The 11,458-nt window shown below is 24.5% G+C and overlaps 1 protein-coding gene across 3 annotated transcripts in view; it reads left to right on the top strand.

Moving 5' to 3' along the window:
* Window positions 1-7,998: 7,998 nt before the first annotated feature.
* The window catches only part of LOC112593910, a 9,699-nt gene continuing 6,239 nt past the window's right edge, over window positions 7,999-11,458 (top strand). For all 3 annotated transcript variants that reach the window (XM_025338502.1, XM_025338501.1, XM_025338503.1), the window contains exons 1-2: window positions 7,999-8,263; window positions 11,151-11,421. In XM_025338502.1, the coding sequence (XP_025194287.1) occupies window positions 11,218-11,421 (204 nt within the window). In that variant the 5' untranslated portion in view covers window positions 7,999-8,263; window positions 11,151-11,217. The remainder of the gene's footprint in view (window positions 8,264-11,150; window positions 11,422-11,458) is intronic.

An 11,458-nucleotide genomic window follows, 5' to 3' on the forward strand; every position in this document is an offset into this window, starting at 1 on the left:
TATAAAAAATGTTTTTCAGTTTTTTATAAATAACTGAATAAATACTATTCATGTATATGAATGGCTCAAATTATCATAAAATCGATGAGTGTCTTGTGTTAGCAATTTCTTAAGTTTATGTAAATCTTTTCACATTGACAAATGTATGGAAATTTAATTTTTATACAGTTTATTATATTACACATCTGGATTAATTCTATCACTTTGTTTTGCCTACAGGTAATAATGTGTAGAATCATAAGCGTAATTAAGGGGGGGCTAAGCCCCCAGCTTTCTCCCAGTTCAAAAAATAGCTCTCCTAAAAAAAAATTGATCATCCTATGCCTATGTAATAGGATTCATCAAACATTAATCTATAGAAAATACTTTGATTTTTAGTATTATATTGAATTGATCTCAAGTTCATTACCTTAGGATTATCTCCTGTTTTTTCAGATCTTTTAGAATTATAGACCTAATAAGATTTTTAGTTAAAAAAAGTCATTGTTTAATAAATTTGCTTCAAATTGAGATGGATTTTTATTTATTATTTTGTCATTTAGATAAAATCATATCCTAAATAAATATCTTCACCTTTTTATTCAAGCAATCAGCACTATCACAAATTATTCAATTGTGGCCTTTAATAAGGAATTTTCTTATAATATAAACTTGCCACTTGATGGTGTTTAATAGAAAAATGAAGAAGAATATTGACCATAATTTTGTTTCTATTTTGGTATCCACAACCATCAGAATATACTACTATTGATTTTTTCGTTACTTATATAATACTTATCTAAATTACACAAAACATCAAAAGTAAATACTGACGCTCCCTAGTCAATAATCATCATCCTTTTTGTGTCGCCAATAATTTTTTCATTGGCCTGTAACGTATTCTAGAGAATCATATTGTGTAATTCTAGTTTTTTTAATAATATATTACACTACGTTAAATAATACTGTAAGTAAGGCATAACATGATAATTTGATAGGTCATCGTAAATTTGTTACATTTGTTTTCATTTATTAATAATTTATTTTTCTAAATTATTTTAATTTTTTGCTCTACAATAAATTATATTCGAAAAATAATGGTCGTTTTGTCGTGAAAAAAAAATAATTATAATATGAAATAGATTTTATTAGTGCACTTAGTTTCCTACAAATCTACTTCACTTTTCCACATAATCGCCGTTCACTTCTGAACATTTTTCATACCGATGCACCAGCTTCCTTAACCCTTTTTAACCGCCCGTGAGTTGAACTAGTTTTCAATAGCGTTTTTAAGTTCCTTGTCATTTTCAAAGCATTGTTTACCTAGTCATTTTTTAAAATGTAAAAAAAAGAAGTAGTCACTGGGTGTAAGTTTGGGACTGAACGGAGGGTGGTTAAAAAGTTCCCAACAAAAATCTTGAATTTTCTCTTGGGTCTTAGCTGCAGTGTGTGGATGTGCATTGTCGTGAAAGAGAATTAGCACTTTATAAACAATTTGTGGTATCCAAAATTTTCCGTGTTAACTGTGTAGATAGTAGTGCGTCCAAAGTAAGGATATTCATCAGCCTAGACAGTAATCATCAACCAACGATCAGATCGCAGTTTTTAGTCCATAAAAGAGGACAATTGCGGCTCCAAGGGATAGCAAGGTGAGGCAAGCGCCCTACCCAAATTTGGTTTAGCCCCTTTTTTACCCTACCTATTTGAGACCAAATAAAAATTTAAGTTTTAAGTATTTACTAAAACTATTTTCAATCTATTTCGTTATATATTTGATCGAGATTATGTTATATTTTATATTTATATTACCTAATAAATTAGAAAGTGTTCCCATTAGAGATATCCAAAAGTTTGAATTTAGATATAGTTGTAGATAAATTTACCTCCATTCATAATAATAGACGTATTATGCTGTAATGATTAAACTAATAAGTAATAACTAATAAAGAATATTAATTTATAACATATTTTTTTCATTTCATTATTATTATAGTTAGGTATATTTATACTTCTTATTATAATAAATAATTTAATAATTAATAGTTTACAGAATTTTTTTTTTAAATAATTATATATTGGTTATCAAAACATTTATTTGATTAAATAATATGATATAATATACGAGTATACTGCTGTAATCACATAGTTAAATCAGACATAAAGTTTTTAGCCTAAGAGCAAAATCAAGCTGGAATTATTAAGTACTACAGTTATTTATATACCTACTTTCTAAATGTTAATTTTACTATAATGTCTTAGGTCCCTTTATTCATTACAGTAGATCCATAAACTAGGCATAACTCTCAATGAATTTTAGCAGCTGAGGATCCTTTTGCATACAAAAATCTTATTACAGCGCAAACTTCACAGCTGGCGGTAGTAACGATTATCTCGGACATGTTCGTTATATGCATAGATAGACAAATAATAACCGAATCAAAACAATACTTGAAAATAAATAGCTTCACTAGCAGTGCACGTACAGATATACATAAGTTTAAACGTGTACAACTTGTTGTAATATAAACAAACGGCCCTTACTTTTCGAATATACCTCATATATTTTAATGCTAAATGTTCTAGTCGTTACATTTTCATTAATTTTACCTAATTCATATAACAGATACAAGTTAAATTCGTCTTTCCGATATTGAAGAATACTTCATTACACGTTATTTCACAAAAACATGAAATCCGAAAAATGTTACATAGCACGTTATTCCCACCGACCATTCAATTTTTTTTAATTATATTGTTATTAATTATAATTATATAACTCCATTTACATTTATATCCTAGTCCACATCGATTAAATTTGCTTAAGTAATTAATTTTACATCTAGAGCACGAACAATGGCTAATAACGAACCATCTTCTTTAAGCCCTCCCCCTTCTTGTCATAGCGATACCAGTCCATTATGTCTTAATCTATGGTAACTTTTAACCTATATATGTATATTTAATTGTGCTGTGAAGGTAACTATGTGTCAAAATAAATGTTATTTCATTTTAAGAAATCAATTAACATTCCTTGTTAAATGTTAATGAGCTAAAGTTAGGTGATACCTTGTAGTAGAATACACAATGGCATGACAAACAATAGTTTTAGAAACAATGAATCTAAGATCTTTTCGAATGGGGTGAGGAGCTCTGTAAATGGTGTTCAGTGAGTTCCTAAATTGTAAATGTAATAATTGATTATATTATATCATAAGCATTAGGTATATCAATTTATATTAGGCACTCTTCCACCATTTTTTGTGTCATTAGTGGTAAGTGGATCCTTGATATATTTTTCTTTGTCTCTGGAGAATTTTCAGTTCGCTTTACCACTAAAAATTTAATGTACTTTATAAATATTTGTAATTATATTAATGTGAATGTAAGTTTGTTAGATGTTTGTTAATATTTTACTGTGCTATTACTGTTATATTATAATTTGTTTTTTTTTTTATAAAATATTTTATTTACTATAGTTTACTATAAATTAAATCTTAAAATGTTTTCAAGCCATGTAAAACTCACATAAAAATGTTTTTGTTATTTTAAATGTATTATGATTAACCTTGTGACCTTGGATACCTCATATGTAAGGTGCGGAACAAAATTGTTCAAAATAGCAATTCAAATAAGTTTTTCAAACATTTCAGTACAAAAATAATTTTTATTAAACTATAAATTGTACAGCCTATTACCATTTAAGTGTTTTTAAATATCAGAATACTTTTACTTTCCACCTAAAAACTTTTATATAATTTCTATTTATTTATTTATTTATTTTTTTAATAATTATTTAATAATATTATATGCTTTGGAGCTTATACATAAGTCTTATTTCTGATTAGTTATGGATAGAAAAAGAGATTAAAATAAGTCTCTGAAATATTTTCCTAAACAAATAGGTATCTACTAAAGTAAAGATATATTACAATATTCAAATACTACCACTCAATTCACTAAAATATTTTTGTATAAAATAAAATTTAACTGTTTAAAATCACTGGTTTTGGTCACATTTTAATAATTATATACTTTGAATTGTTTTTTAGTGCCATAATATACATCTATTATTCAACTGTTAAATGGCCTAAGTATAATATAATAAAGCTGAAAAAGAATTAAAAATTAAATCAATATAAACAAAAATTGTGATAACCAAATTTCACTTAATTTTTTTTTATGTACATAGAGAATTTAACTTGATCTATAACTTTCTTCTGATCATAATTAATTATTATTTACTATACCAACAGCCATTTTTTGTAAATATATGTGCATTAACGACAATTTTTTTTTATAATTCAAACTGAAGGCTTTTGTACCTGTACACACTATAAAATAATAATAAATATATGAATAATTAATCAAAATTGAAAATCCAGAAAAATAATATTTAAAAAAAAAGATGTCACAAAAATCATCAATGAGATGTTTCTTAAATGTAATATTATGCTCCTTCTGAATTAAATCAATGTTGGATAATAAAATAAATTAAACTTATATGTTATTTTTGATTACAAATTAAAATTTCTCATTGATATATCAATTCAATATTTGTATTGCCTGTTTGTTTAAAACTATATTTATAATGTATTAGTGTAAGTTACAATTATCAATCTTGTTTTAGTATAGCTTAAAATATTATTATTATTATTATTATTATTTTTTTGTTTAATTCTGCATCAAATATTTAGTGTGTGTCCTAAGTATTTACTGTTCTAGTTTTTTATCAATGTTAAACTGTTATTTGAAGATTTACTGCTGTATTTTATACAAATTGTCAGTTTTAATTGAAAATATTGTTGGTTACAAACAATGAATATTTATTTTTTGTGTATTTATTTTTTTTTTATATGTGTGTTAAATGTTTATTAAACTAAAACAATTTTAATTGTAGTATTTTATTTTGTAGTACTCTAACAAAAGGTTCATATTTCTCAGTGAAATAAAAAGAAGTAAATAAGTAAGTAAGTCCATATTTAGGTAGAATACCACTGTTGGGTAATAACATAACAACAAGTAACAACAATTATTCATTTAGAAATTATTTTTGATAAGTATAATTCCTTAGTAATATTTTCTAAAATTCAAAAATTGCAATGGTAGCATATGTATAACCAAGTCAACCATTGATAATAATATAATGTATTATACATGGTGACTATCAGGCACGGATCCAGAGTAAAGATCTAGGGGAGACTCTACAATTTTTTTCTAGGAACTTTATTCATAATTTAAAAATGTTGTCATAATAGTAGGTAGGTATAGGACATAGGTAATTAATGTAATAAATAAATTAATGATTATTTAATTTATAAATGTTAAATATTAAATTATAAAATCTAAACGTCTTTTTACATTGTCACTTTTTCCAAATCTATTAATTATTTGGTTAATATTTGTTTTAACTTCTCTATGAACACATAGTAAACACAAAGAAGTAAGGCGATCCTCCTGCATTCTAGAGCGTAGCCAGGTTTTTACCCTTCTCAGAGTAGAGAAACTTCGTTCTGCACTAGCTACACTCATTGGTAATGTACAAACTATACTTAGAATCTAGTATACTGTAGGAAATATATTTGGATTACATTTATTTAAGGCGTCTATTGCTGTTGATGGAAATTGATCTTCACTCGTGGTGTATATTGTATATATCCACCTTGTTTAATATATTATAATATATTAGTTATGTTCTTATATTATCAGATATATGTTATATGTGATTTGAAAAATAGTAATATTATAATGTATAGAATTATAAAAAAAATTTGAGAAATAATATGTCTAGGGGAGGGCCTGTGCTTTTAGGCTCCCCCCTGGATCCGTCCCTGGTGACTATATTAGCAATGGTCACAATACGTTTCTGTATCTATTGATGAAACGTTTTCAACATTTGTAATGAATATCTAAGATATAAACTATGAATTTAAAGTTAAAAACTGGCTTGGTGTTTTTATTATTTTTTGTCAAGCAAAAAACTCGATTTCCTTTACTTTTTTTGTTTATATTTACAATTATTTTTAAAAAAACTAGAAATTATTAATTTTTACCTCTCTAAAATACAAACTATATTTTCTATCTAAAATTTTTATCAACTCCTTATCGTAGATACTGTCTTATATATAAAATGAAATGAAAAATGAAATAAAATGATAAATAATGAGAGTAAAACATTATTCATATTGTAATAGGAAAGTTACGTATTTTACACGTAGCATAAAAAATAACAGTATTATACAATTTCTACGTAACAAATTGTTTTAATGTTATGTACTGTAATAATTTATTATTTATCAGTTACTTAAAATAAAATAATTAAAAAAATATTTATATTTAACTAAAAGCAAAAGTAGATATAAGTACACTTAATAAATATATAACTATTTTTTCAATACATTAAAATTTATATTTATATCGCATCATTATAAATATTATATAAGCAAAATTATCACATAAATTAGTAAAATCATAAAAAGAAATACAATTATTATAATTTCATATAATGTACAATGTTTACAAGTGCAAATATATTACATAGAATTTAATAAAAATGTATTACAAAATAAGAAATCATTTGTCATCCTGATAACAGTTTTATTAGAAGGCAATGTGTAAGTAAGTATGAATAGAAAACTAATTAAATATAATATATTTTTTTAAATGTAATTGCCATTATTATCAGGTATATTTATCTTGTAAAAAGCCAAGTGTCTTCTGTTATTTTTATATATTTCTAAATGCGTACAAAATAAAAAAAAAAAAAATAGTTAAATTGTTTACACAAATAATTTGTTTTATTTGTACTTAACTTTAATTTCATAATATTTTGATTCAAAGTTATAAATCCACATATATTTTAATGAACTACTTAGTCTAATTATGTTGAAATAATGTGTGAGGAAATGATCCTACAGTTTAAAATTGTTGTACATATTTTGTGTCCTCAGTGGCATAGTTATGATTTTGTTCTGAAGGGAGATATATAATTTATTGAATAAGAATAAAATGGGTGGATTTATAATCATACCCTTTAGCTCTATATTGCAGATTTTATCCGTGATTATAACATAAGACAGGTAATTACTAATTTAAAATTTTATAATCTTATATCGAGTATAAGTCAATGCATTAAAAAAAAAACTAGCCTATTCTTAGCAATATAAGCAATAGGCTGTTTTACGCTCAGAATCGTTTTTATTATCATTGAATTCAAATTTAACACATACGTTTTAATGACTTATTTCTCAACTGACTCGATGAAATTCACTTAACACTTATACTATAGAATAAGCAGAGCGGTTACCTACTTCCTTTTTTTTTTTTTTTTTACAATTATTTGAGATCAGACCATCAAATAAAAAGGTAAAAATCACTTTTTGTTTATCACATTTGAATACCAAAACTCTGGGATTTTGTTTAGCATTGGAAAACTTAAACATCAAGATGATGAGTTTATTAAAAATTGTTGCCATGATTTGTAAAATGTATTAAATGAAGGTAATTATTTGAGAAGTACTCTATCAGTGCACAAGTGCCACAAAGTATATGACCTGGCTCTTAATTTTTATCAGTACCTATCGAATATAATAATGTCGATTTTTTAAGCTTTACTGTCATAATGGATTTTTGCAGCGAAAAACGCTTGAAAAAATGTATGTGTAATATGGTATTACCTAGGTATATATTTTTAAAATAATAAATCAATTTGTGTCATATCTACTCATACGCAAATACACAATTTGTATATACGAAATACGAATAAATGTTGGTTTTTGTTAATGTAATTAACATTTAGATAACTATCATTAATATTTATCAAATTATTTGAGGCCCCGCACAATTTTGCACTACAAGTATTACAGAGGTGCTAAAACTACATTACTCAACTATTCGAATCGGTTATGTATTGTTATGGCGGTAATATGGTATGCGTTCTACCTCCAAACAGATTCTCGGTCATGGAGGAAACGAATTTATTACAAAACAACAATCAGCAACTTGCTCGAAGGCAATCGATACGGGTACAGTAAGCAGTAGCTGTTTGCTGTTTAGTGTTTACCAGGTGTACTAAATACATTTTCTTTATCCGTTGTGTCGCTTGAGTTCGATTCGTTTCTCATGCTTTCATACTGTATTTTCCATTGATGAATATTACTTATTTACTTGATTAATTAATTGATCTCGAAGACACGTAAGCCTTCTGGTTCCTCGGACAGTTTATTTATTGATGCTGAAATTGTTTCGATGTGCTGATATGATCAGTGGAATTCCGAAGTTGTTGAAGGTATATAATAATGAATAATATTAATAAAAAATGAGTATAAATTATCATACCACACGTCTTATACTTATATGTGATATATATTATGGATTATATCTTTAACTCACATTTACTCAGATAATTTATGAGCACTAATTGTTGCTATAAAATAAAAATGTCTCAGAACTCTTCTGTTGGTCAACTAACAGATTATAATTCAGTTTTTATGTTATTTAACATTTTATAATACTTACTTTTATTAACAAAAAATAATATTTTGTTTGTTAGTAAATGTAAGGTTTTTTATACTTAAATATAAATCATAGTTATAATTGATATTTTAGCTGTAAATTAAATAAAAGTAAAAAAAGTAAATAAATGTAGTGTTTATCAATAATTTTGTTACTTACATTATATTTATAATATAATGATGTAAACGCAAGGTTTGTTAGTGTATGAGACTTTTATTAAGGGTGCTTGTGTATGGCGGTTACTTATTTATTAATGAGTTTCATAGCACTTATTCTTAAATAGTTAAGTTAATTTATACTTATATAATTTTGGTTAGTTTTAGAGATAAGATGATATAAAAAATATAATGCTCAGCACAATCGAACATTATTTCAGATAAAAAATATCAATTATTATTAAATATGTTCTTGGTTAGACTAGTTATCAGTTTTTTCCGCAGTTGTGAATTTTACAGTCATACTTAAGTATGGTTTATTTTCAAGAGCATCTATTAAAAAAAAAAAAATAAAATAAATATTCACTAGAGTAATTTTTCTTTGTCAATATGTTGTGTTTTTAATTTCTTTTTTAAACTCGCATTCAAATGTACATGTTTAAGCATTATTAATAAACAAAATAGTAATAGTAATTGAAAATATAAATAATAACTTATAATATCTATGTATGAATGTAAAGCTACTATGTGTCTCTAATGTGAGATTTCCTACCATATCATCCTTCATTCTTAATTTATCATTTATCACAGATAATTACTTATTATACACCTATTTAGCTTGTAAAGAGATGATGATGACATGGTGTACAATGTTTTAATCAATAAATTAATAATTGAAAAGCCTATATGTGGTCTCTATCTTAGAAATAATATTCTTATAATACCTGTACTGCACTTACTCTATATAAGCTATAATAATAAAATTTATTTTTATGATGAATATCTTGCTTGAAAAACCAATGATGCTAAATAATACATAAGATAATCAACGATGTAAATTTTTTTTGTGTTTCAAATAAAATTATTTACAACATAAATATAATTTAAATTAAAAAAAAAAAGTTTAACATTTTCTTAGTATAATATTAATGGTCCTAGGTTTTTCGTTAAATGACATTTATCCTTTAAAAAAAAAAATAAAATCTTATGTGATATTCTTCATTAAATTTAGTTTTAAATCCACTAATACCTACTGCTTGTTTTCCAGTACATTAACTGTGTTTTTTATAAAAATTATATAAACAAGGTAAATTTACAAACCTCGTTATGACTTACATATTTTTTTCTTTTAGTCATGCTTACAGCTTCATAAACCTATTTGGTAGTATTACATATAGGTAGTTATACTAGATTTAATTTAACATATTTTTGTAAATTTATACATTGTTGTTCATTTTTTTAAATTTTAGATTTCAAAGAACATTTTATAAATTTTTATTTTTTATTGGATTATGTTCTTTTACATAGCATGAACATATTATTTATGCTTTAACGCATACCAATAAGCATTTACCTATAATCAATAGGTAGGTTAGTGTTTGTTGGTCACAACACATTCAAATATTCAATTATGAAACATGAAATTTCTATTAAAATGCATATATATATTTTATATTTTAAAATTAATTATGAATATTACAATTTCCCAATGTATATTATGATACTATATTTGATTGTTTTAAAGGAATATTTACAAACTTTTTTTTATAGTTCTTAAGGTCTTTCTAACTTAAATAATAAGTAATATAATTCAGAAATCATTTATCACATAGATCTTTTTGTATTTCTACACCTATCAGATTAGAATTTATCTTGTCAATTATTGTGACATCAAGATTACTTTGATATCTCAATAATCTCAAAAAACTATATATTTTCTATTAAGGGCGTACCTAACATTATATATTTTTATAAATAGATGCAGTGTAGATTTATTTTTTTTTTAATCAAAAATTCTCAAATAAAAAATGCAAATTTATGACAACGGTGCTTCTTCTAATTATATTCTAATCAATAAGTCATTTAAATATTCAAGTAGGTTATGCACATTTTTCCCTCTTCTTATATTTTCTGATTCAATCACTGATTATTATACCAATATTCAACAGCATTAATATTAATTTTGTGTGTATATTCCTAATATAATTTTATTATAAATAATTTGTTAATTTATACATTTTAACAGTGAAAATTTTAAATTAAATATGTATTAAAGAACTTTAGGTATATTAAATTATTTATTTTAGTGACCACTAAATAATTTTTTTTTCATGTGTTCAATAATCTAAATAGCAATGTATACATAAGTTAGTTTGTATTTATAAATTAACATTTTATCTAGAATTACACCATAAATTATTTTACTCTATTCACTCAAGTTGGAATTGAGATTACTTTTACTCATACTAGATATTCTTTTTTTTATAATTGATTAAAAATGATAATATAATAGTTATAATTACTAGAGTAGGCACCTATATAACATGTTTTTTAAGCAATGATTTATAAGTTAATACAATTAATTATTTTGTAGAATCTTTTTTTGTTTTAGTGTATATAATCTGTTCTAGTAATATATAGTTGTTGTTCATAATTGAACAAACTTTATGTTTAACCATACAATATTTATTAGAGAAATTTTAATCAGTTTAAAATATATTTCAGGTTATAATATGGTAATCATATTGAAGAAATAAATGATTGTTAATCTGATAAAAACGCAGAAACTAAAATGGATTTAAATTCATTAAAAGATCCTCACAATTCACGTTGTAACATTAGTCCATTAAATGACAACAGTAATACAAGTGGTACAAATGTTACCAAATTAAATGAATCTACTTTAGTTAAACTAGAACAAAAAGAAATTAAACATTTTGAAATTGATGATGATGATGATGATGATGATGACTGTGTTGTATTATCTGAACAACAGGTGCCAGTAAAGCAAATGATAGCAACTACCTCTGTAG

Source organism: Melanaphis sacchari, unplaced genomic scaffold (genome assembly GCF_002803265.2).
Source record: "Melanaphis sacchari strain LSU unplaced genomic scaffold, SCAv2.0 Contig212_pilon_pilon, whole genome shotgun sequence".
Classification (NCBI taxonomy): domain Eukaryota; kingdom Metazoa; phylum Arthropoda; class Insecta; order Hemiptera; family Aphididae; genus Melanaphis; species Melanaphis sacchari.